The 22,496-nt window shown below is 54.8% G+C and overlaps 12 protein-coding genes across 12 annotated transcripts; 7 read left to right on the top strand and 5 right to left on the bottom strand.

Annotated features, from left to right (window-relative positions):
• The first annotated feature begins 338 nt into the window (after positions 1-338).
• Positions 339-1,327, top strand: J3D65DRAFT_621826 (putative vacuolar ATP synthase subunit D). Its single transcript, XM_066800009.1, has 3 exons — positions 339-516; positions 567-951; positions 1,007-1,327. The coding sequence occupies exons 2-3, from the start codon at positions 602-604 to the stop codon at positions 1,242-1,244; spliced, it is 588 nt and encodes a 195-aa protein (XP_066656076.1). The 5' UTR covers positions 339-516; positions 567-601; the 3' UTR covers positions 1,245-1,327.
• On the bottom strand, positions 1,170-2,342 carry J3D65DRAFT_621824 (U1 small nuclear ribonucleoprotein usp102). Its single transcript, XM_066800008.1, has 4 exons — positions 2,303-2,342; positions 2,247-2,253; positions 1,891-2,197; positions 1,170-1,790 (listed from the first exon to the last, which is right to left on the bottom strand). Exons 1-4 carry the CDS (start codon positions 2,329-2,331, stop codon positions 1,396-1,398), a joined length of 738 nt encoding a protein of 245 aa, XP_066656075.1. The 5' UTR covers positions 2,332-2,342; the 3' UTR covers positions 1,170-1,395.
• A 257-nt stretch (positions 2,343-2,599) lies between these two features.
• J3D65DRAFT_587826 (nuclear pore complex subunit) lies at positions 2,600-4,192 on the bottom strand. The gene is made up of 3 exons (XM_066797771.1): positions 4,124-4,192; positions 3,836-4,076; positions 2,600-3,780 (listed from the first exon to the last, which is right to left on the bottom strand). Exons 1-3 carry the CDS (start codon positions 4,143-4,145, stop codon positions 2,988-2,990), a joined length of 1,056 nt encoding a protein of 351 aa, XP_066656074.1. The 5' UTR covers positions 4,146-4,192; the 3' UTR covers positions 2,600-2,987.
• Positions 4,193-4,249: 57 nt separating this feature from the next.
• J3D65DRAFT_325060 (uncharacterized protein) lies at positions 4,250-5,706 on the top strand. Its single transcript, XM_066795371.1, has 3 exons — positions 4,250-4,641; positions 4,691-4,791; positions 4,841-5,706. Exons 1-3 carry the CDS (start codon positions 4,353-4,355, stop codon positions 5,624-5,626), a joined length of 1,176 nt encoding a protein of 391 aa, XP_066656073.1. The 5' UTR covers positions 4,250-4,352; the 3' UTR covers positions 5,627-5,706.
• A 483-nt stretch (positions 5,707-6,189) lies between these two features.
• Positions 6,190-7,851, top strand: J3D65DRAFT_325165 (pyridoxamine 5'-phosphate oxidase-domain-containing protein). The gene is made up of 3 exons (XM_066795374.1): positions 6,190-7,004; positions 7,343-7,786; positions 7,849-7,851. Exons 1-2 carry the CDS (start codon positions 6,413-6,415, stop codon positions 7,585-7,587), a joined length of 837 nt encoding a protein of 278 aa, XP_066656072.1. The 5' UTR covers positions 6,190-6,412; the 3' UTR covers positions 7,588-7,786; positions 7,849-7,851.
• Positions 7,821-9,075, bottom strand: J3D65DRAFT_325136 (uncharacterized protein). The gene has a single exon (XM_066795373.1). The coding sequence runs from the start codon at positions 8,735-8,737 to the stop codon at positions 8,054-8,056; it is 684 nt and encodes a 227-aa protein (XP_066656071.1). The 5' UTR covers positions 8,738-9,075; the 3' UTR covers positions 7,821-8,053.
• A 359-nt stretch (positions 9,076-9,434) lies between these two features.
• J3D65DRAFT_325096 (uncharacterized protein) lies at positions 9,435-10,707 on the top strand. The gene has a single exon (XM_066795372.1). The coding sequence runs from the start codon at positions 9,667-9,669 to the stop codon at positions 10,672-10,674; it is 1,008 nt and encodes a 335-aa protein (XP_066656070.1). The 5' UTR covers positions 9,435-9,666; the 3' UTR covers positions 10,675-10,707.
• Positions 10,708-11,182: 475 nt separating this feature from the next.
• J3D65DRAFT_621812 (uncharacterized protein) lies at positions 11,183-13,911 on the top strand. Its single transcript, XM_066800007.1, has 5 exons — positions 11,183-11,314; positions 11,370-11,616; positions 11,668-11,727; positions 11,795-12,155; positions 12,228-13,911. Exons 2-5 carry the CDS (start codon positions 11,515-11,517, stop codon positions 13,421-13,423), a joined length of 1,719 nt encoding a protein of 572 aa, XP_066656069.1. The 5' UTR covers positions 11,183-11,314; positions 11,370-11,514; the 3' UTR covers positions 13,424-13,911.
• Positions 13,912-15,550: 1,639 nt separating this feature from the next.
• On the bottom strand, positions 15,551-15,852 carry J3D65DRAFT_621809 (uncharacterized protein). Its single transcript, XM_066800006.1, has one exon. It carries the CDS (start codon positions 15,818-15,820, stop codon positions 15,596-15,598), a length of 225 nt encoding a protein of 74 aa, XP_066656068.1. The 5' UTR covers positions 15,821-15,852; the 3' UTR covers positions 15,551-15,595.
• Positions 15,853-17,638: 1,786 nt separating this feature from the next.
• J3D65DRAFT_324819 (uncharacterized protein) lies at positions 17,639-18,306 on the top strand. The gene has a single exon (XM_066795370.1). The coding sequence runs from the start codon at positions 17,706-17,708 to the stop codon at positions 18,156-18,158; it is 453 nt and encodes a 150-aa protein (XP_066656067.1). The 5' UTR covers positions 17,639-17,705; the 3' UTR covers positions 18,159-18,306.
• An 816-nt stretch (positions 18,307-19,122) lies between these two features.
• J3D65DRAFT_621802 (uncharacterized protein) lies at positions 19,123-20,643 on the top strand. The gene is made up of 2 exons (XM_066800005.1): positions 19,123-19,779; positions 19,864-20,643. The coding sequence occupies exons 1-2, from the start codon at positions 19,331-19,333 to the stop codon at positions 20,282-20,284; spliced, it is 870 nt and encodes a 289-aa protein (XP_066656066.1). The 5' UTR covers positions 19,123-19,330; the 3' UTR covers positions 20,285-20,643.
• J3D65DRAFT_621801 (ribose 5-phosphate isomerase A-domain-containing protein) lies at positions 20,466-22,493 on the bottom strand. The gene is made up of 3 exons (XM_066800004.1): positions 22,110-22,493; positions 21,330-21,985; positions 20,466-21,265 (listed from the first exon to the last, which is right to left on the bottom strand). The coding sequence occupies exons 1-3, from the start codon at positions 22,217-22,219 to the stop codon at positions 20,817-20,819; spliced, it is 1,215 nt and encodes a 404-aa protein (XP_066656065.1). The 5' UTR covers positions 22,220-22,493; the 3' UTR covers positions 20,466-20,816.
• Between the last annotated feature and the right edge of the window lie 3 nt (positions 22,494-22,496).

Below are 22,496 nucleotides of genomic sequence, written 5' to 3'. Positions count from 1 at the left end.
TTGGTGAGGTGTGGAGCTCGACTTCTGGCGCAGGGTCGCTTGGACTTCGTGTTGCTTAGCGCGAGGCCCGGCCGGCCAATGCCGACGACGTAAGGTAGCTCAGGCCTCCGCGGCGTGCGTATGGAACACCAACAAGCGGGGACGGGACCATTCGCATCACGCTTCACAACGGCTGGCAACTATTGCCGCACATCCTTTGGCTCACTCATCGCGATTGAAACGCTCGTCCGGACAACTCGCCCCAGTCACCCTCTTGCCAGCAGCCCGTCATGTCGTCGGGTGCCGTACGTCCAGCCCAGCTGATGTCGACCCGTCGAGAGCTAACTGTAAACTCCAGGCCCGCGAGTCGGTCTTCCCGACGCGGCAGGCGTTGGGTCAGATGAAAAGCAAGCTCAAGGGAGCTCAAATCGGTCACGACCTGCTGAAGAGGAAGAGTGAGGCCCTGACAAAGTGCGCCCATCTGCCATGACCCTCTTTCTTGTTTGCATGCTCATATTTGGCACAGGCGTTTCCGAGGTACGACTCCAGCCACCGCGGCCGAGACACAGATACTGAGATACGTGTAGAGATCACACGCCGCATCGATGAAGCCAAGCGCAAGATGGGCCGTGTCATGCAGATAGCGGCCTTCTCCCTCGCCGAAGTCACATACGCAGCCGGCGGTGACATCAGCTACCAGATCCAGGAGTCTGCGAAGAATGCCAAATTCCGAGTGCGCACAAAGCAGGAAAATGTGTCCGGTGTCTTCCTCCCAGCTTTCGAAAGCTTCACAGTCGAAGGCGCCAACGACTTTGGCCTCACAGGTCTGGGCAAGGGAGGACAGCAGGTCCAAAGATGTAGGGAGACATATGCTCGCGCAGTTGAGACGCTCGTCGAGCTGGCCAGCTTGCAGACGGCCTTTGTTATTCTGGACGAAGTCATCAAGATTGTCAACCGCAGAGTGAATGCCATGTAAGTTGTAACTTTGGCGCTTGTCGCATTGTTCCTTGAACTGACAAGAGTTCAGCGAACACGTCATCATTCCTCGTACCGAAAACACCATTGCCTACATCAACTCCGAGTTGGATGAGCTCGACAGAGAAGAGTTCTATAGGCTGAAGAAGGTTTCGGGCAAGAAGGGACGTGATGCTGCTGCTGCTGAGAAGGAACGGGCTGCGGCCTCGGAGGAAGCTGAACGTCGGGCTGAGGGAATCGAGACGAAGGACCTCTTGGGAGATGAGGATAATGAGGACGTGATTTTCTGATGCGGATGGATTATGTACATGAACGCGATGCGAGCAGCCCAAAACTGGAGCACTTGTAAATTGTATTTGTTTTGATCTCTGGCGCCTCATGCTTCAATGATTGTGACCCCTACCTTGATCAATGCAACCTCTGTTCCATCTACAGATTTCCTCACTGCCTCTGGTAAGTGACCTTGACGGGCTTGCCTTCATCACCAAGCGCCATGCCAGCAGTGGCCTCCTTGGCGGAAATGGCACCAGACTCAGCCTCGTACTCAACAAAGGCAATGCCGGCACGTCCAGGCACAAGACGGACCTCCTTGAAGCCTTCGAAGCGGCCAAAGATGGCCGAGAGCGCTTCGACATCGTAGCCATCGGGCAGGTTCTGCACGAACAGGATCTTGTTGGGCGGGAGATACTCGTCGGGAATGACAGCGCCTCCAGCGCCGGTCGACTTGAGGCCAGCACCACGCGCCTTCTGGGCGGGCCTCTCGGGCTGCGCGGGAGCGCCCGCAGGACGCTTCAACTGCTTCTGCTTCTCCTGGGCCTCGATGGCCTGCTTCCTTTCTGTTGCATGTGTAAGCATACTACTCACCAAAGAGCGACACGTCAAAACGCAAAGCAAGGACCCATCTGATCCCGCAGTGCAATGGGATCTGAGATGTACCTTTCTCCGCAAGCCTTCGGCGCCTGTGTGCCTCGAAATCCTCCTCGTTGCCCTCCCTCCTGACAGTCGCGTCGCTGCGAGTCCTGGCAAAATCCAGCTTCATCGGCTTGTCGAAGAGGTCGAACTCGTTGATTTCCTCAATGGCGCGCGCGGCTGACTCTACATTCTCGAAGGTGACGAAAGCCTGTCCCTTGGATTTGAGGTTCTTCGCTGCGCGAATGTCGATGACGTTGCCATATTCGCTGAAGATTTCGAGCAGCGCTTCCTTCAACTCGGGAATCTTGATGCGCTCCTCGAGGTTCTTGACCTGCTTGGGGCGTTAGCAGGGCGGGCGCATTTCTGACCGAGATACTGACGTAGACACTGTGAGCTGTTAGCTAGCGGAGACGACTTAGACATGAATACAACTTACGTGGAGTTGGGTGGCGTTTGCGAAGCCATGATTGTTGACTGGTGGTTGTTGGAGTTCGCGATGGTTGTTGCGGGCGGCACCTGATTGAGCGCGAACGAGAAGAGGCAGGTTTAAGCGAGAGCCACATCCGAGCCTCGGATATACCTTCCTCGCCTGTCCAAACCACGCAAACCGCCAACCAGAGCGCCTTCACTTTGCACTTTTGCTGTTTGATTTTTTCGGTTCTCACAAGAAAGAAGTTATTACCATATTCACTAGGATCATTTGCATGTAGTCTGCAACAGGCAATGCTATTCGCCAGTGCGCTTACATTCAGGAATACGCTCAGAGCATAATCAACTACATGTAGGTTGACAAGTTGGATGTGGTGGTGAGTAGGTTTCGGAAGAACCCTCCCGTGAACCTAAAATGGCGCGTCACCGCAGTGTCCTGTCTATGCACGGGCACTGAGGCAGTAAAGTTTTGGAGAACTCAGCCCGCTTCTTGCGAATTGTGAGACAGATTTTCTGACGTGCATTGATCGTGTCCAAGATCTGTCCATCACGTAGAAAACATACCACATTTTTTAAAAGCATGTTCAGAGCATTGGTGTAGTGTTGTGTCAAAATCATTTGATGATCGATGGATGCCATTCTTCTGGCCAGAAGGGTATGCCAGCACCGACTCCATACTCCAGAAGAAAGTTTTATTTTGCGCCTTTGCCCTTCGCCTCGGAGTCGCCCAGCTCGCGAATGAATACCTTGACAAGACCCTCCGCGACGTCCTCCTGGCCATCCTCGAATCCAGGACTAATGCCGACGGCGAGGTGCTTGCCATTGGATGAGAATGACAGTGCAGCCACGCTGGCAGGATACCGCTGATATTGGCGGATTCTTCGCTTGGCAACACCGTCCCACAGAGCAACGACGCCGTCGCCTCCTCCGGAAGCAAAAGTGCCATGAACTGGATGGAATGCGAGCGCGTTGACCGGGTAGACTGTATCGACATCGTTGATTTGTTGGCGATGGCACTTGAATGCGTACTTTCTCGTCTGTGATTCCTGGCTTGGGTCAAACCATTCCACAGCCACACGCCCTTCGATGCTGCTCGTAGCATAGCCAGCGTCATTTGGCATGCAGGCCACGGCTCTTATCATGAATCTGAGCGAGCTCTCCCGGCGCTGCCAGGGCTCTGGGCTGAGAGTAGTGGTTTCAGTGATTTCGGAAGCGAGCATCTGCAATGACTTCAAGTCATATATATGGACGTTGCGAGAGGCCATGGCGACAACGAGCTTTGTGGCGGTGATGGAAAGCGAGAAAGGTTTGCTGGGGAGCTGAATTATAGCCGGTGGCTGGTTGGTATCTTCTGGGAAGTGGATGTGTAATGTGGAATCCCAAGAAGCAGATATGAGAAGGGTGTGTTCGGGGCTGTAGACGACGGACTTGACACCTGCCTCGTGAGAGCTGAGAACAGTTTTTTCGCCTGTCTCGAGGTCAATCCTGTACCGCTACCAGTCAGCTTTCAATATTTGGAACTCTAGGAGGACCTGCCCACCTGTTCACGTCCCAGTCTAGGCCTGCCGAAAAGGCCTCTGTGTGATCCTTGCCAAAGCATGCTTCTAGGACAGGCGCGCGGTACTCAATCTTGCGCAGGAGCTCGCCACCGGGTTGCGAGTGTGTATCGTAGAGGTAGACATTTTTGTCCCAGGAAGAGACCAATAGGCGCGTGGAATCGCCCGGCGCAAACGTGAGGGAGGAAATGGCGTCGCTTGGAGATTCGGCAATCTCGAATTGGCCTGGGCAAGGGTTAGCTGAGACCTCATCGTAGGAAGAATGGACATACTAGAGCCTGCGTTTGTGGACATTTTGGAGCTTGGCCCTCAGGGAGATAGTTGATGGAAGATCAAAAGGTGGGTGCATCTGGCTGCCGTGGTCGGGTGTTGACAGCGACAGGGCGGTCACAGACGGCAGAAAAGCGACGCGCAGCGTCATGATCGGCGCAGGGTCTATGTCGTGGATTCGCGCGGCTTCGACGGCCCAATTTCTCTCGTTTCTCGCCATCACAACACAAGATGCCTTTCGCTCAGCTCGTGATTGGGTCGCCTGGTGCAGGAAAGTCTACTTACTGCAATGGCATGCACCAGTTCATGTCTGCAATCGGCAGGAAATGCTCAGTCGTCAATCTCGACCCCGCCAACGACCAGACGACCTACCCGGCTGCGCTTGACGTTCGCGACTTGGTGACGGTTGAGGAGGTGATGGAAGCTGAGGAGCTTGGTCCTAACGGAGGCATGATTTATGCCATGGAAGAATTAGAACACAACTTGGAATGGCTTGAACAAGGCCTGAAGGAACTCGGAGGTGAGCAGCCCGCTTTCGCGTCTCTGATTCAGAGCTGACTCTGCCCCAGATGACTACGTCCTTTTCGATTGCCCCGGTCAAGTGGAGCTTTTTACACATCACACATCACTTCGACACATCTTTTTTCGCTTGGAAAAATTGGGATACAGGGTTTGTTGTCCTCCATTACTTGCCAGGGTCTTTACTAAACAATCTGCAGTTAGTGGTCATACAACTCACAGACTCCTTCGTAATATCTCAACCTTCACTCTATGTCTCGGCGCTACTCCTCGCATTGCGTGGAATGCTCCAGATGGACCTCCCGCACATCAACGTCCTCACCAAAATCGATAACCTCCGCAATTATCCAGACCTGCCATTCAACCTAGATTTCTACACAGAAGTACAGACTTTGGACTACTTGATCCCACACTTGGAAGCTGAGCAAGGAGCGAGATTTGGTGGAAAAGCCCCGGCCAAGCATAGGGATGATGACGGGGACGAAGATCTCGCCGATGCCGACGACCTTGAGCCATTGAAGCCAAAGTCCAAGTTTTCCGCCCTGAACCATGCGATTTGCGAAATGATTGATTCTTTCGGTCTCCTCGCCTTTCACACACTTGCGGTCGAGGACAAGCAGTCTATGATGGCGCTACTGCGTGCAATAGACAGGGCTGGTGGCTACGCCTTCGGCGCCTCCGAGGGTGTCAATGATACGGTGTGGCAAGTTGCCATGCGCGAAGGAGTGGGCATGATGGAGCCAAGAGATGTTCAAGAACGGTGGCTTGAGAGACGAGATGAGTTTGATGAACTGGAACGGGCACAATGGAAGAAGGAGGCAGAGGATCAGCGACCACAGACTGGTCCGCAAGTCGTGAGAAAGGAAGATGATGAGAAGCCACCTCACAAGGCGTTCGAAGACATGAGCCTGGAGGAGATGGAGGCCTTGGGCAAAGACGCTATCAAGGACAAAGACAGCGGCATCAACGTGGTTCGAAAGGGTTGAATTGAACCTTACGAAACACATGTGCTGCCTGTTGGCTTTGTCTTCTGCTCGCTGGCTGCTCTACATCTGCATCAGAGTCGAAACTACTTGGGGAAGCCTCAAGGGGTTGCCAGAAGCATGACCGCGACCTTATCCGGAATTGATGACGTTTTTGTCCCTGTCATGGAAAGATCTCGACCAAAGTCGACTCCGCTCCTGGCACGCCAAATTTGGCTTCCAAACAGTCATCAGTACGCTGCTCGTCCGCAAGCTTTGCCAGGCCGTCAAAGGAACAAAAACAGGGCCAAGCCAGAGGACGGCCTGTGAAAGCTCCACATATCTTCCATGACAATTCAGTCATAGTCAGCTACTCGGTAGATAGACTTAGATAAAAACAAGAACCTCTGCTATGAGCCCAGGGCGATGGCAGAATCCAAATGCTTCAATCCGCCGAAGTAGACTAGGACAACAAAACGCCTCCCAATCGGAAAGGTTAGACAGTCGTCAAGTGTCATAAGATGATGGAAAGAGAGGCACTCAGGCGTCTAGCAGATCTGCAGATCAATGTTCCCTTGGAACCATCGATGACCTAGCTCATTGCCTGATTCGGAATCGTATCGATAAGGATTTCGTCATCAATCACCACGACGTGAAAGTCACTCCACCATTTTCAACCATCTGAACAGCGCGTTGTCTGCTCTCCACCATCAGTCCCTCTCTCACCTTCAATTAACTCGATTGCTTCCTCAGCTCGCAACCATAGCTTCCCCACGCACCTCCTCACGACTGCATTCGATCCTGCGCACCATGTCGAGCACCGCCGGCAGAGGAGCAGGACAGAGTCCCGCACCGTGGAGGTCAGCCTTCCATGACCACATCTCGCGAATGGACTCGCCCGAGTTTGTGCTGTCGACACTCGAGACGGCGCCGAAGGGATCTCCCGTCCCATACCTTCCACGCGCACGGTACTGCATCTTCCGCGGCTTCTGGGCAGAGCTGCCCGAAAACAAGCGAAACCCGGCACCGCAGAATGAGCGTGTCTACGAGAGCGACTTGCCTACTTTTACGACGGACGTGCGCATGCTCAAGATTCCGCAAATCTTCAAGTCGAGCAGCGGTCACGCGAGCGATGAAGAGCAGTGGCAGGGTAGTGGAGGAGGCGGGCCTGTCGAGGCCGTCTGGTGGGTCAAGGACACAATGATACAGTGGAGACTCAAGGGCGAGGCGTTTGTGGTCGGCCCTGACATTGAAGGAGACGGAGAAGAGAGTTCAGGAGTGCGTACAGTGAAGAGCGAGGTGGGTGACAGAATGAGGGTGGCCAAGCCGGGGCAAGAGAAGGACTGGAGCTGGGCAAAGGAGGTGACGGCGCACTTTGGCAACCTGTCGCCTGGCATGAGAGGTGAGTTACGAATCTCGCTTTTGCTATAATGTTGGTTGCCGCAAGTGGCTGCACAGCTTCTGTAAACTGTACAAGGCCACCCGTTGATATTCCTGTTTTGGGATGTCAAAGAGGTGGATTTTGAACGCAGGGAGGACGATCCCGCAGCCATGGGCTCGGAGCTTTTTCGAACCATCTTCCTCGGCCGACAGGATGCAAGGCAGAGGACACCTACCAGAAATCCCCCATGCTCCGGCTAGGCTTTGGAGATTCAACCCAGGATTTTGCCCCATCTCCGCTTGGTGTCACATCTCGTCGGCAGCTTGTAGCACGTCACTGACCGCCCTCGCGTCGTATAGGTTCCTTCAGCGGTCCGCCACCCGGACAGCCCGTCAACCAGCCCTATGACGACGAGCACCTCAAATTGGGGAGACCGGTGGAGGATGTAAACGACGCAGTCGCGCGGAAGCATTTCAGAGTTGTGGTGATCAAGCCGGAGCAAGTGGAGCAAATCGACTTGAGCGATCCGCAGAAGGCTCGACGCCACTTGTATACCTTCGTCAAGGATACGAGCGAGTGGAAGACGCAAGAGCTCTGGCCCTGAACGGATGAATGGCACAGGGGGGTTTGGGTTGTAAGATGAGCTACATTGGGCAGAGAAATACATTCCGTACAACCTTCTGAGGCACTGACGGATGTCTGCCGATCATTGATGGGCGAGCGCTTGCAAGGCACGTGAACGGGCCTGCAGTCTGGAAGATCGAGGCTTGTGCAAAATATCGTGGCACAGGCAGGAAACATGGGTAAGGATCCTCCAACAGCTTCAAAGCGTTGATCAAGAGATTTCAGACTTCGGAAGTGGTAGAGCATCTAGGCGCCCGTACGCTCGAGTAAGGAGTACTCAGACTCGCAGCGAGATGGTAGCAGGGAGTCCCAACTCGCCGAAACTGCGGTCGTGTGTTCACGTCAAGAGAATATGGCGCAGGACAGCTGGACAGGCGTCGGACAGGAAAAAGCACGTTGTGGTAGGGGGATAAAGGGAAACGTGTGCGACGGATGCGCATTCGGCGTCATATACATGTATCTCTGGAAAAAGGAGGGGGTGTTGTGTAGGCATCCGGTCTGGTCGCCGACGACATGCATACGTCGCAGCGCGTCGCGCTTGAAGAAAAAGATTGCTCGAACCTGGATTGGCGATGCAGCCACGGCGGAGACGCCACAAGGAGTATGTTGACACGAAATTTGACAGTCACACGCGCATAGGTGCGCGCATTGAATTGGAGCGAGCTGCTGGGTCGATTGTTATTGCGTGGTTTGCTGCGCGCGGCGCACGCTGGTGGGGGTGAAGGGAGTGAGTGGAGCAAGCAGAAATGACGCAGGCGAGACGACGACAGGGACGACGAAGACACAAGCTGCCTGATGTCGCGCGCACCGTGATTCCTTTTCGTTTTCTTTGCTTTTTCCCAGGGCCAGATGCTCCGGGCAGGCTGCGAGACGGAAGACGCATGCTGCGGGTGTACCGAAACGGTGCGGGAGGCGTTGGAGTCGGCAACAGGAGTGGCCAATGCTAACTCGATGCAGCACCCAGACTGGCGAGCTGCGGCGTTGGACGTCGCGTGCGGCAGAGCTGGGCGACCGTTTCGGACGGCGATGGTCGAGCACGGCCGTTGATCTGGCTGTTTGTGTTGTGGTGTTCTAGGGTTGCGAGGGACAGGCTCGACAGGATGAAACCCGTCATGGCCTGGCCTGTTCATCCCACGCGCGGCCGTCTCCCAGCGCTGGCGTGCATGAGAATGACCTCAAAAGGGCGTTTGATGCTGTAGGTGCATGCACAAGGCACGAGACTCCCTGGTCCAGACTGCCCAGACTGAGTGCGTAGCGTCAGCCGCTGCAGCGGTTCTCCCGCCTGGGCAGCAGAAGAGAATGGACGCATGCTGTGGGTGACAAATATCAGGCGAGGCAAGGTGCGTCCTGTCAGTCAGTCAGTCAGTCGACGTGCATGTCGGCCGATTAATGTCGCTGCTCGTACACTGACAAGCTGGATTGGTCTTTTGAGGCTGCTGGTGTGCTGTGCTGGGCGTCGCTCCACCGCTCGTTCGTTGTCCTCTCCACGGGCTCGCTCGGCCGCTCCCGTCTCGTCTCTCCCCCTCTCCCTCGTGCTGCCCTGTCCTGCCCTGTCCTGTCCTCCACTCCCATTTCCTTATGTTCTCCAGACGCATTCATACAACACAGAAGAAGCCTTCCTACAATACCAAATACCAAACCACTTGCTTGTACGGCCACCTCTGGCCATTGCGCAACCTGTGCCGCCTTACCCCGGCCACGGGCAGATCGCTGACGGGCCCTAGGCCGAGCTCCCGCTCCGCACCCTGCCCGCTCGCGTTCAAGACTCCGACGGCCTGCACACCTATCCTGAGCTTCTCAAGAACGCTCCGCTTCGCCGCACTTCTCTCTCCTGCTCAACCTCTCCTCCCACGACCGTCCTACACTCCTTTCGACGCCTCGATCCCACCGCATACCACCATCTCCCACAATTCCGTCCCTGTTTGCGACAACCTCCCTCAATTTCACTTCCCTCCTCCCTCGCCTGCTTGGCTTCCGCAGGAGCCCGCGCCGATCCTGGGTGGCTCCTTCAACTGGCCCTCGCTCTCATTGCACCCAAATCACGATTCGACACCAGGACATGTCCGACTCTGAAAAGTGTTTCACTTTCTTGCGGGACAATATCCCCGCTTGGGTCGAGGAGCTCAAGCGAGTGGGACACAAGATCGAGGAAAAGCAAGACGAGATTGCAAAAGTACCCGTCACCCAGAAAGTCGTCAGGAAGACGGGATCGACCGAGTCACTCAGACCGGGGAAAGAAAATGTCCTCGATCAAGAGACGGGCGAAGCGGAGGAGCACAATCCGCAGAGCCAAATCCCCAACCAGGCGCAACGCCTCGCCAGCCGCAAACGCAAGACTGCCTCGGTCATTTCGAAAGCATCTGGCCCGACCAAATACCGAACAAGGAGCATGATCGTCGTCTACTACGACAGCGAAGTCCAAAAGGCCTTTGAGAACTTGGTCAGGAATATCGGCACCGGGAGGAACATGCTGCGAAAAGGCAAAATGGCCGCGAGAATGGAGGCAATGACGGCAGAAAGCCCTGATGCTGAAGACGACGACAGTGAAGGCTCCGATCCAATTCTGGCGAGGCTTCAATTCAGACCCCGAGCGGGCATGGGCGGCTTCCGCACGACGCGCAGCATGGGAGCAGGCAAGCCCAACGGCGATGGCGGATCTGACGCCTTCGATCAAGCAGACAAGGCGCTGGAAAATGCGCAAAGTCTGTGCGAGCGTGGCGCACATCAATCTCTCCGCGAGGGCGACTGCCGAGTCGAGCTCGAGGGCGCCCGGAAGAGCTTCCAGGACGTCATGACGCTCTGCGAGCATGAAATCGAGAAGCAAGAGGTAAAGGCCGCAAAAGCTGCTGCTGAACAGGTCAGACAGCGGGAGCCCGTCGAGCATCCGCGGCAGTCTCTGATCAGCCACTCCAGCATCGACACGGACGCCAAGCTCCTTCCGACGCCCATCAGCGGCACAATGAAGATCGACCACATTGAGGTGGACGATGGCGTTTCGGACGACGACGAGTTCACAATGCCCGTGCTGCCGCCGCGGGGATTGCGCATGACCTCGCAGAGGTGTTAGGCCCTGCGTCGGCCCTCTCGCTTTCAAAAACTCCAGCGTTTGAGCGGAAAATCTGCTTTTTCTCGCACTATATCCTTGATTTTATGGCGTCTGGCTTTTTGGTGTTTGGTTCTGTATGGGGCTTCGGCGTTGTGGAAAATGGAAATGTACTGAAGTGGGCCGGTGGATTATAGGAAACCCCAGGATTCAAGAGTTGTGGGAGAGCGAGACTGATGAGGAGGAAAGTCGTTGAGTAGGCAAAAGTCGAAGTGAGTCGAGGCACCGTTTTGGTAACCATTCTCCAATCATTATTAACCGTTGGATCATTTGGGCTTCTACTACTCTACAATGTAGGCAAAAGATGATCTCGAGTGTCCACCGCGTCACGCTCCAAGGCTATGATAAGCACGAGGCTCTCCTGGTTCCTTTCAGTTCCCTTGCTGCCTCTTTTCTCGAATTTGCATTGAGAGGTACCTACCTGTCCCGGCCGAAGTCCGATTATGACGAGCATGCGTGCATCCTACACGAAGCTGTCTATGCTTTGGGGTTGTAGAAAGAACTTCGATGGTCAAGTCAACACCTACATGTAAGTGAGGTGCATGCGAGCCCGGAAGCAGCTGAGGGCGTCATTGCAATTGCTCAGGCTGCTCAGGCCTTTAAGGTAAGGTAGCCAATCGTTCCGGGGGTGTGCTGGTTAAGCTGGTGGTTGAGGGAAGGCGCGTCCTCGCGACTTCCCCCGTTGTAGACCTCGCGAAGCTTTTCATCTGTTCCTCCTGACCTTCTCCACGAACCCCACCCTCGATCCTTCACCTCCATCCTCAACCCATCATCGCGCGGTGGCTCTCACCCATCTCATGCATCATGCCGCCAGCTTTGAGTGATTCGGAGTCGCCGTCTCCGTCGCAGACCGCGTCCCCAGCGATGCCCCCTCCTCAGAAACCCCAAGCCACGGGCACCAGTCGAGCAAGTCCTCAATCATCTCTCCCAATCTTCCACTGCTGACAATTTCTGCAGAGGCGCCCTCGCCAGGAGGAAGATTCAACGCCGGAGAATGAGGAGCCGGACAGGCCGCCGGTATGCTGTCCCTTCAGAATTCAGAATCCATTCCACTTCTCGCGCCGCTCACCTGTAACGCGCTCAGATATCGTCCCTTCCTCCAAGAAACAAACGATCAAGGCTCTTGAGTGGCTTGCACCCCTCGCAGGACATCATCGGCGGTCTTTCCCAGAACTGGGACGTACCCAGTACAGCACCAGCGACATTTTCGCGCAAGACACGGGCTCGCACCAGCACATCTACAGCCAAGAAGCCGAAGCCGATCTACAACTCCAAATATCATCCCATGGATGTTGTCACTCGCCCCAAGCTAGCGGCTAGGAGCGGCCTCGTGGAGACGATTGCGATCAGCAGCGGCGAGGAAGATAGCGACGACGATGACATCAGTCAAGAATCTCGCAAGAACCGCCGAAGGCGAAGTTCCAGCTCGTATGGTGGCAATGCTGGTATGTTGATTTCTTCTGACAGCCACTTCACTTTCATCCGAATCTCAACTTGTCTCTCTAACAACGATGCAGCGGGAAATGCCAATGGCAGAGGTCGCTCAAATCCAGTTCGTAGATCCAGGCGGAGATCGGTCAGCAACGCTGCCTACCTGGATGATGTGCACCCAATAGACGACTTGGTGGACCTTGGCGCTGTTGACAGTGCCAAGGACAACGAAGATGAGACAGAGCCGCCACGCGCGAAGAAACGCAAAACTGTCAACCGAAGCAAGAAGACATCTAAGCGACCGACTGCGAATCGACCAGGAGATACCACGCCTGAGACTGATGAGACTTTGGTCCCGGGCTCTGCTCCAGGAACTCCGACGAATCTCACCATCGAAGAGACTGTGGAGAGAATCGATGCTGTCATCCGAATCACCGAGGAGTTGAAGCCAGCAAGAGCTTTCCTTGTCTCACAACTGAAGAGGAAGGGTCGTCCGGAACTCCAGATCCATCAGGACAGTGAGCGAATGCAGGCACATGTTCTTGAATCCAGACCGAACTTCCCTCTGCCGAGAGAGAACGATTTCGAGAAAGAGAATTTCGTCGCAAGTCTGCCCAGGGAGAATAGTCACACCAGCAATGTCGAGCCTGAGGAGACCACTGTCACAAGGGGCATTTCCCAACCTGCGGATGACTTCAACCCTGAGGAAGCTATTCCTCCAAGGAATAACCATGTGCCCGCGGAAGCTACTGCGTCAACCCCTGCCCGAAACAACAATGAGGATGTGAACATGGAGGATGCGAACTACAACTCCCCGAGGAACACAGATCATTTGGACTTGGACAGTCAGGACATGGACGATGGCCCTATCCACATTGAGGAATATGTTTACGAGGTCCTCAATAGCAAGATCGTCGCACAGGATGCACGCCCCACGCCACGACAGATCGGAAACATGCCCGGTGGGTTCACGGCCATCAATAGCTCAAGCGATGGGACGATGCCCGCATCTTCCTATCCTAGGCCCGTCGATTCGACCGCTTTTGTCTCTCCGCAGCAGCTCACGAAGGAACTTCCCATTCGTCGATCCCCCACTATTCGAGACACGCACTTGACCCCCTCGCAGTCGCTCGCATACAACATCCAGAACGTCCCTTACAACATCCCCCCTAATCATGAAGGCGAAAATGAGGGCGACAATTTGTCTGATAACGACTCCGATCTGCCCGAGTATTCCGACATGCTCAAAAACCGTCGCCGACAACGTTCGGCCAGCCTCTGATATCACCCAACATTCACAAACTTACCATGCCCAAGGGCTCTATTTGCTACAATGGCACCGCGGCTCGCCATATTACGTTTGCTTTCCGATTTTCCGGTTGCACTGCAGGACTAAAAGAGACATGAAATTGTTCACACTACGGCGTTGATGTGTTGATCAAGCTTAATGTCGATTCCCCTTTGCTCGAAGCACGTCTGTTGAGCTGGTCACGGATGCTTCTTCTCATTAAGGACACTTAGTACCGGTAGATGGCTATTGCTCCTAGCGTTCAAAACTCCCTTTAGCTACAGACTTTGCGTTTCATTAATGAAGCAATTTTCCTTGTACTAGTTCACTTGAGAGTCGGCGGCTTTGAACTGCTTTTATTTGATCCCAAAGTGGGGATAAGAAGCAGACTCCTCAGATTCAACGACAGCGTTGAACTGCGGCTCCTTGAGCGCAGCCTGTGGTGCTAGAGAAAGCTTCCTATGCGAGGCTGTAGTAGTGAATGACAGCTACCCGAGTGCAACGCGTGGTGCTGAGAGAAGGATCTGATGCTGGATAGCAAAAGGTGTGGCAAACACACAAGTGCTGTCCTGCGATGTACAGCTTGATTGCTCCCTCTCACGATTTTTTGCTGACTTCGGAACCTTAGTCGGATGCTCCCCTACATGTACTGCGCACCTCTCGCTGCTGTGCTTATATCTTCGAGTCCGCGCAGTACCGAAAGTTGCGAATTTCTTTTGACAAGCACTGCGCCTTCATTGTCGAGGATGGTTTGCAGGTTTCCGCAAACGGCAGCTTCGATCAAGTCTCCTTTGTTGTGCACATCAGTAACTTCATTATTCTTGCGCCCTCGCTCTCTTTGTGCGGACACGTTCTCACACCTACAATCCAACACCCAAAAGACTAATAGCGCCCTCTCCAAAATAATTTGCACACTGACCTGTCCCTTTACTTCCCAAAAGTCATCAGTCACCTCCCCGTCGCCCTAGAGGCTCCGCGCGCACGCTCACACAAACGCACCATGGCAGACGCCGGCGGCACCGCCGTCGCTAAGAAGAACACTCCGCCGCAACTCGACAAGGCTGAAGTCCTCGACCTCGTCAACGACAGCTTGGGGTTCCTCGACCGCATCTTCACCGAGCAGGGCCTCGGCGTCCTCGAGGCCAACACCGACACCAATGGCGTGAGGGACTTCCTCGGCGAGCAGTGGGACACTTCGCGCATTGGAAAATGGCTGCAGTATACGGACAGCCTTGCGCAGCACGTTGGCGCTTTGGTCAGGGCCAAGCGTGCCCTGGCATATCATGCTGGCCACGCGGATCAGAACAAATTATTGACCCACGTCGGGGATTACAAGGTCGTCATTAATCTTGACCAAGGAGTTATCGACCTTATGGAGCGAACAATGCGCGGTGAGGCGGCGAGTGACTTGATCGTAAAGTCGCTCATCAGGCTCGATGCGGAAAGGGACGAGGTGATTATCACGCCAGCCAGTGGGATTGATCAAGAAGACTTGGACCGGTTGGTGCGGCCTGTCGTGCAGGTTGTCAAGGATAACTACTGGGAAGATGATGGCCTCGGCGGCGAAGGAAGCGACGACGATGACGACGACGACGAACCGGGACATACTGATGAGGAAATCACCGATGTAGTTGACCAATGCATGAAGCATGTCTCAAACTTGCTTGAAGAGTGTAAGTTTAGCAAACCCGGGAGTGGAATACAGATGCGGCATGCTGACTTGTCGTGGAGATGGATTCGACCAAACGCTTTGGCATGACCCGAGAGAGGTGGACCGATTGAAAGACCAATTGAACAACAGGACACCGGAACCACGTTTCGTGTATGAAGAGAGCAAGAGACAATGGGATCTCCTCAAAATCAAGGTACGTAAAACCAGGCTTCTTCATCTGTGCCGCGACTTCTGAGCGTCGGACTGACACGTCCCAGTTTCTGGCGGATCAGTTGTCGTCTACGATCATTGAGAGGATCGACTTAATCACCTGGCTCCGTGGTCAGCTCGATATAGCTAGAACACGGGCGAAGGCGGCCAAGAACAAAAGCGCGATCTTGGAAGCCCAGTTGAAAGAATGCAACGCTGCCCGTTCGCAGAAGGGACAAAGAACGGGGCAAACGACACAACAAACATCAAAAGGTAAGTCTCCAGCTGTGCAATCCTTTGGTCCTTCAGACGACTCCCAACCAAATTTCGTTCGGAAATGGCGGACAACACTGACATGCAAAAAGAAAGTGAGCTGGCAGGCCAAGTGCGCGATTTGCGGCGCGAACTCGACGTGGAAAAGAAAAAGCACGCAGAGACGAAACAAAAGTACAAAGCAGCGTCCGCAAGAGCTGGCGACGAAAACGGCGACGCCAGCGGTGAAGAAGGCGACGAGAACGACGAACCGTCATGTCAGGAAAAATTGGAAGCAGTCTGCGCCCGCCTTGAGCAGGAGCGGAAACAGTCAAAACAAGTTGTAGAGCTGCAAGACAAGACTAGGAAGAGGGCCAAACAGGCTGAGGAAGCGAGGAAAAAGTTGGAACGCAGTCTCGTCAAGGAAATCCAGAAGAATGCGAAACTGGAGGCCAAGTTGAAAGCTTCTGGGGGAACTACCACGGACAATGGTGGTGATGCTACGGCCGATGCCGCCGCTCTGGCTGCCGATCTTGCTAAGGCCAAAAAAGACAAAGATGATCTCGAGAAAAGAGCCAAAAAAGCTGAAGCAGAGCTTGCCAAAGCTCAGAATGCTGCCACAACTCAAGCCGACAGCGATAATATCCAAAAGCTCAGGCGGGAAAGAGCTCAATTCAAGGCTAGATCTGAGGCCGCTGAATCAACATTGGGCGATTCTCTAACGAAGGAGAAAAACGCAACACAGGCCGCTACTATAGCCAAGGACAAGACTGAAAAGGCCGAAAAGGCCGAAAAGGCTGCCAAAGCGAAAGCTGCTCAAGATGCTAAAGCTCTTCAAAATTGCCGGAGAGCTCTCGCGGCAGCTCAAAAGAAAAAGACAGGCGGCGACAATCCGGCCGACGACGACGAATCTGACGAGGGAGGACTGTTGAGCCAAGGAACATTCTACTTGACGAAACCGCGACAAACGGGCGCAACAAACAATGGACCCCTCAGAGTCGTTCTGAAATCCGACTTGATTCCCGTGAACAATGGCGCAAGCGATGGCTGGATTAAGAAGCTGGCCGATGCTCATGCCGATGGGACGGCCAAGATTGTCAAGAATGCGAATGGCGTCAGTGTGCTCAAGATCAAGGCCAGATTTGAGCCGAAAGAAGACGACAAACAGAGGACTGAGGAACAGGACGCCGGGGATAAGCCAGGCGATGATGGGAAGGGCAGCAAGAGAAAAGCAGGAAAGGATACTGAGGACGCAGGACAGACGGGCAAGAAACAGAAAACAGGTAAAGCCCAACGACTCGGGAGAATTGGACGATGATTCTAGACAGCTTCTGACAACAAATAGGCGCGACCACTAGGACCACAAAAGCAACCCGTGGACGCGGAGGAGGAGCAGCGGGTCGAGGTGGACGGGGCGGAAAGGGGAAACAGAAAGCCACAAACACCGACGACGAGCAGAGTGATAATGATGATGACGAAGGCGACGATTAGAAGGAAGACAGAATGTTGGCGGGGTATTTGCGTCGAGGCTACAGATCTGGGTATGTCTGGTCGAAGTTTCATGTGCGATGCCAAAGCTCACAAACAATGAGTGTTAACATATTCGCAGGTCTGATCTTTCCAGCACCGTCGAAGTGGCGTCGGAAGAATCGACACCTCCTGGCACTGCGGCTGTGTACTGTACAAGGAGCAATCGAGGAGCAATCGTCCTCGTCTAGTTGGACCTGACCACCGTTTCCTTCGACACTCGTGCCGTTTCTCCGTGGAATTCAGATATTTGGCGAACAGCGAAGTTATACTCCTAGCAGTTGACATCATGTCGTACTTTGATCTTTTCCAATCAGGATTTGGGAGGTTTTCATGCCGGGTTCCGCAGTAATATCAGAATACGAATCATGTGTATCGTTGGGGCTCCGTGCAAGTTTCCGTACGCAGTTGAGTTTGACACAGCATGGCCAACAGGAGATCCAAAGTCAAGCATGACGATCGGTCGGTAGTCGTTGTTAGACGTGGCTTTGTGTCAGGAGGATGTCGGCTCGCAAGCCGCAGGGCCGCCAAAGACGCTGCCGAATAATCCATGAGGGGCAGACACAAGGGTTACGGTTCTTCACGGACATTGAGTCGAGATTCCCATTGGATGGGGGGCTCACGTGGCCAACCGCCATGCATTTGTTTCGGCTCGGGGCGGCAGTCGTACGCCGCCTAGGTAGCTGCCGTCGCTGGTCTTACTCGCGGCTGGTGTCTTGCAAGCAGTGGATCGTCTCCCACGCAGCCATGGAGCTGACGGCCACATGCTTGATTGCCCAGACGGCCCGCTTGTGTCGGCCAAGCCGCTGCCCGCGTACCTGTCGAGTCGGGATTTGGAACTGTCGTCATTGGACAAACATGGTGTTGAACAAGGAAATGGGAGAGGTAGCACACGGGGGAACCACAGGTGGCACTGCATGGCATCGGCAGCCGTTACGACGCGTCGCCGCAGCGGACCAAGCGCCTCGGTTCGTTATCTGGGAAGAGATGGGCTCCATGTGTGGTTGTGACGACAGGCTTGTCATGAATCCCTTTGCACAAAGTTCGAGAGAGAGGATGCCGTTATCGCTATCTGGCTGGACTTGCTAAAAGCAGTTTAGGGCGACATCTCCACCTTACCCCCGTCGGCTCTATCTCGAAAACCTCCCATGAAGCCAGGGACGCCCAGTGCTTTTTGACATGTTGCCTCGTTCTGATTCGGTGGCAATTGATCGTAGGGTTTACGAAAGCAGTGCCTTGGGATGCCTCCTATATTTGACTGCATCCCGCGGCTGCCGTGTAGGCTACCATCCACTCCTCTTCTACAACTCCACACTGCGACACCTCTACCCCACGCTTCGCTGCTTACTACGACGCACAGCTTCTGGCTGCAGCTATTCCAGCTGTCCACGTCTTTGTGCCTTCGCGCCTCATTGTTCTGTCCGCCAAGCAGTATCACTTTGTTATCCCTGCCCCGTCTTGTGACGTCCTGCAACTCCTCAAAGATCCCACCACGATTCTATACTGTACTCCCTAGCACAATCAACAAGATTCCTGCGTCTCGCCGAGTGTACAGTCTCGTCCTCGTCTCTCAAAAGCCCCCGCTTGGTCTTTTGAAGTCTTCGCCCTAGCCGCGCGCCCTCCGCCTTACTTCTTCCCCACGTTTGGTATCGAGGCCTAGCAGCCAGATATTGATGTCGGTTGATTTGCGTCAAGCCTTCACATCATTGCGATTTCCGTCTCGAGTCGAAAGCGTCTCGAGATCGCAGTTGTCCATTGATCACACAGGCGATAGTATTCGTCCGGCTGAAAATTCGTGAAAAGACAATAAAAGGTACCTATTCGGCACTGGGTCCCCATACCAGGAGCAAACCAAAATCCTCCACCGCGAGGTTCAACAACAAATGGCTGGAGCTCATGGCCCCGCGGTCCAGTCCCTGTGGAGTCCATCGTGTCCAGGGGCCCGGGCGTCTGTGCCAGGAACCCTTCTTTGCTGTCTTTGGATGAACCGCGCGCGACCCTGGGAGAGTATCCACGCGTCTTTTGACTATCCAGCTAATTCAAACCGTACAGGCAGTCAGTGCTCAAGCAGCAGCAGCAAGTCTTGCTTGATTCACTTTTTTGATCGCGCCCCTGCATCGTCAGTTGGATTGGCTGGCAATCACGCCGCCGAGACAAGACACGCCGTTCACGCTGGCTCGACTCATCAGTGACGCCTTTTACAAAAGATCCGGCCGCACCCACATCAATCGCAGTAGAACCAAACCGCCCAAACCGCAATCATGGCGTCAACTACGCTCGCATCCAACACGGAGATCGACCTCGTCGAGAAACCCGGCCTGAACAAGCGCAAGGACTCTGGCAACGGCCTCATCGAACCACAGCCGCAGTTGCAAGAGAGCAGCAACGGCGACGCCAATATGGAGACCACGGAGCGCGTTCCCGACTCCGCGACGACGGAGATCCCAAGTCCGGGATCAGCAAAGGACACGGGAGACCAAGTCCGCGTCGTCGAGCTGTCCGAGTACAAGGCGGCTGCGCGCTGCCTGGCCGAGGCGTTCGAGAGCGATGCTGTCGGCCGCTACTTTGTCGACACGCCTGGCACGAAGGACTGGACGCCGGAGCAGAAATGGGAGCTTCATCTGTTCATGATGGAGGTTATTACCTACTGCCACATTGCGCAGGGCATGGTGACGACCATCGGACCCGACTACGGCGGCGTTGCTCTGTGGTAAGTTAGCATTCTAGCCAGCAGCGAAACCTCAACCGCGAAGAATTTCCCACAAAACACACCGATGTACTAAAATTCTCCCAGGATGCCACCCAACAGCGCTGACATGAACCTCATGACGTTCCTCCGCAGCGGAATGTGGAGGCTCTACTACCGTCTCTGCCGCGAGGGCCGCAAGCGCTTCTTTACCGAATTTATGCCACTTCTGCACGACATCAAAGCGCACACGCTCGGCGACCGCGACGCCTCGTCCTGGTACCTCGTCTACATCGGCACCAAGCCCGCCGCGCGCGGCAAAGGCTATGCGCGCAAGCTCGTCGACCACGTCACGTGCCAGGCGGACCGCGACGGCCGCGCCACGTACCTCGAGAGCAGCAATGTCGCCAACCTGCCGTTCTACCGTCGTCTGGGCTTCAAGGAGTGCCGCAAGCTCTATCTGCAGCGCTCGGAGGAGGTGGTTGAGTTGGACATCATGGTGAGGGAGCCGAAGGGAAAGGAGGAATGAGATGTGATTGACGAGGGGGCGGGGAAGGAGGAAGAGGGACGACCAGATTGATTGAGGGGGAAGGTAACTGGATTGGCTTCGGAACTGGCGAGCGGGAGATGGGGCACAGAGCGGTCTCTTCAACATGAGACGCGTTCTCTTGCGGACGGGATCCTAGCATGAAAGGCGATGGTACTCAACGTACAATTCTCTAGGCCTACTACTTCCTGGTCCTGTTTTCTGATGTTTGCGTCACTCGTTTAGCATTTGCGGTAGCAACGGCATAGTGACTCTGTAATCGCAGCAGTGTCGTGTATTTATAATCCTCGGGTGAGATAGATCTCTCTCAGCGGGCAAAGCAGTAGCCTTGAAAATACTGGGTTAGTTCCCTGTGGACACTTCGTGCTATCGCATCAGCAAATCCATCAAAACAGCGGTTGAAACCTGCTCAAGTCAACATTGCCGAAGGTGTATTAAGGAAGTGTTGCACTCCAACTCCCTGCTGAAATTCTCGCTTTTCCAACTCCTCAAACACAATGTCCTGCCGAGTGGTCTACTGCTTTGCCAGCCTGACACTGACGCTGCCATCCTGCATGCCAAAGTAGCAAGCAACAGGCTTCTGGCCACCGGCAGCGCCGCGAGCCTGCGCCTGTGCACCGTTTTCGCCGGCAAAGATGCCCACTTCCAGCACGCCAGTGATTCTCTTAATCTCCTTGGCCAAGGTGTTGACCTCCCACACGCCGTCCTCGCCATTGCCAGCCTTGCCGCCCTTGGCAGCAACGTCCGATTCGGTAATGAGCTGCTTGAATGGAGCGTCGATGATGAAAAAGTCCTGGTCGGTCTTGATCGGGCCCGACTTTTCGAGCGAGTGCGTACGGATTTCGGGGTTGGGCGAGCCCAGACGCTTGAGTGCGGAGAGGACAGTGTAGGCGGCAAGAGGAGCGACTTCGATGGGGATGCTCGGCCATTGGGTCAGGAGGCGGGATTGTTGCTTGCGGTAGTCTTGCGCGCAAACGAAAAGATGAGCAACCTCAACGGCTGAAGCTGGGAGGGCAGTGGAGCTTACCGGCGACGCAGACAAATTTCTTTGCGCGCTCAGCAACGAGCTTCTCCTGGAACAAGCACGCGCCGCCGCCCTTGATGCAGTTCAGGTCATCGTCGACCTCGTCAGCGCCATCAAACGCAACGTCGAGGATCTCATTCGCGGGCAACGAGTCGTAGGCGATGGGCGTCAGGCCAGCCTTGACAATGACCTGTCGCGACTGGTAGCCAGTAGGAACAAACTGAATGCCGGGGTTGTTGCTCTTCTCCTTGATGGCTTCAACGACGTAGACGATGGTAGTGCCAGAGCCAATGCCGACGTAGCGCGCGTTGGGGTCAAAGTGCTCCTCGACGGCCTTGAGGGCGGCCTGCTTCTTTGCGTCTTCAATCGAGAGCTCGGGCATCTTGCTACTGGCAAATCGTTTGCTTTGGCGGGGTAACGAAATATACGGCTTGAGGACTTTTCTGCACGTCGAGCGCGGTTGGTTCCAAATAGCAGCGCTCTTGGACTGAGTGAGGCTACCGAAGGATAGGCGATTGACAGCGGATAGGCGAGCTGTAGGACGGTGGAAGGGAAGGGGTTCGGGTAGGAAAAATCGTATCGTTGCGCGGGGCATGCAACGGTTTTGGATGGACACTGCGGTAAGAAGCGGAAGTCGAAAAGCGACGGCCGTGTGTAGCCTGTCAATGGTGCGTCAGGTGCTGAGAAAGCTAACGAGGAGGGAAAGGCGCCGTGATGGGGGATTGCTTGAAGTTGTCGGCAAGTTCGTGAGTAATCGTCCGGACGGAGACCTGAAGACCCCACCTTGGACTGAGCGATGATGTCGCGCAGTGTGGGAGGGTTCCGTCATCGGCGTCAGAGTAGGCCCGAGCTGCATCTGGACTCGTCTTGGGTGGCCGGTCTCTGTCGCGCATCGGTCTACGAGCATTTGGTGGAAGGCTAAAGCTGCAGTCTACAGAGACGAACTGGGAGAAAGACGGTTGTTTTGTTTTGGAATCACCTTCATGGAACACGCTGCAATGAGAGGCCGCTTTTACCGCTGGTAGTGGCTGGAAGGCGGAAAGAGTTCGCTGGAAACATGGCGGGATAAAGGAGGAGAAGAATCTCCAAAACAAACGTTCTGGAAAGATGTTTCTCACTCTGGGAGAAGAGTCAAGACGGTTCGAGGTTTTTGATGCCAAAGAGATGTGA

This window comes from Phyllosticta citribraziliensis (genome assembly GCF_038025025.1).
Source record: "Phyllosticta citribraziliensis strain CPC 17464 chromosome Unknown J3D65scaffold_5, whole genome shotgun sequence".
NCBI lineage: Eukaryota > Fungi > Ascomycota > Dothideomycetes > Botryosphaeriales > Phyllostictaceae > Phyllosticta > Phyllosticta citribraziliensis.
Note: the sequence above shows the minus strand (reverse complement) of the source record. Positions and strands in the feature narration are given on the sequence as shown.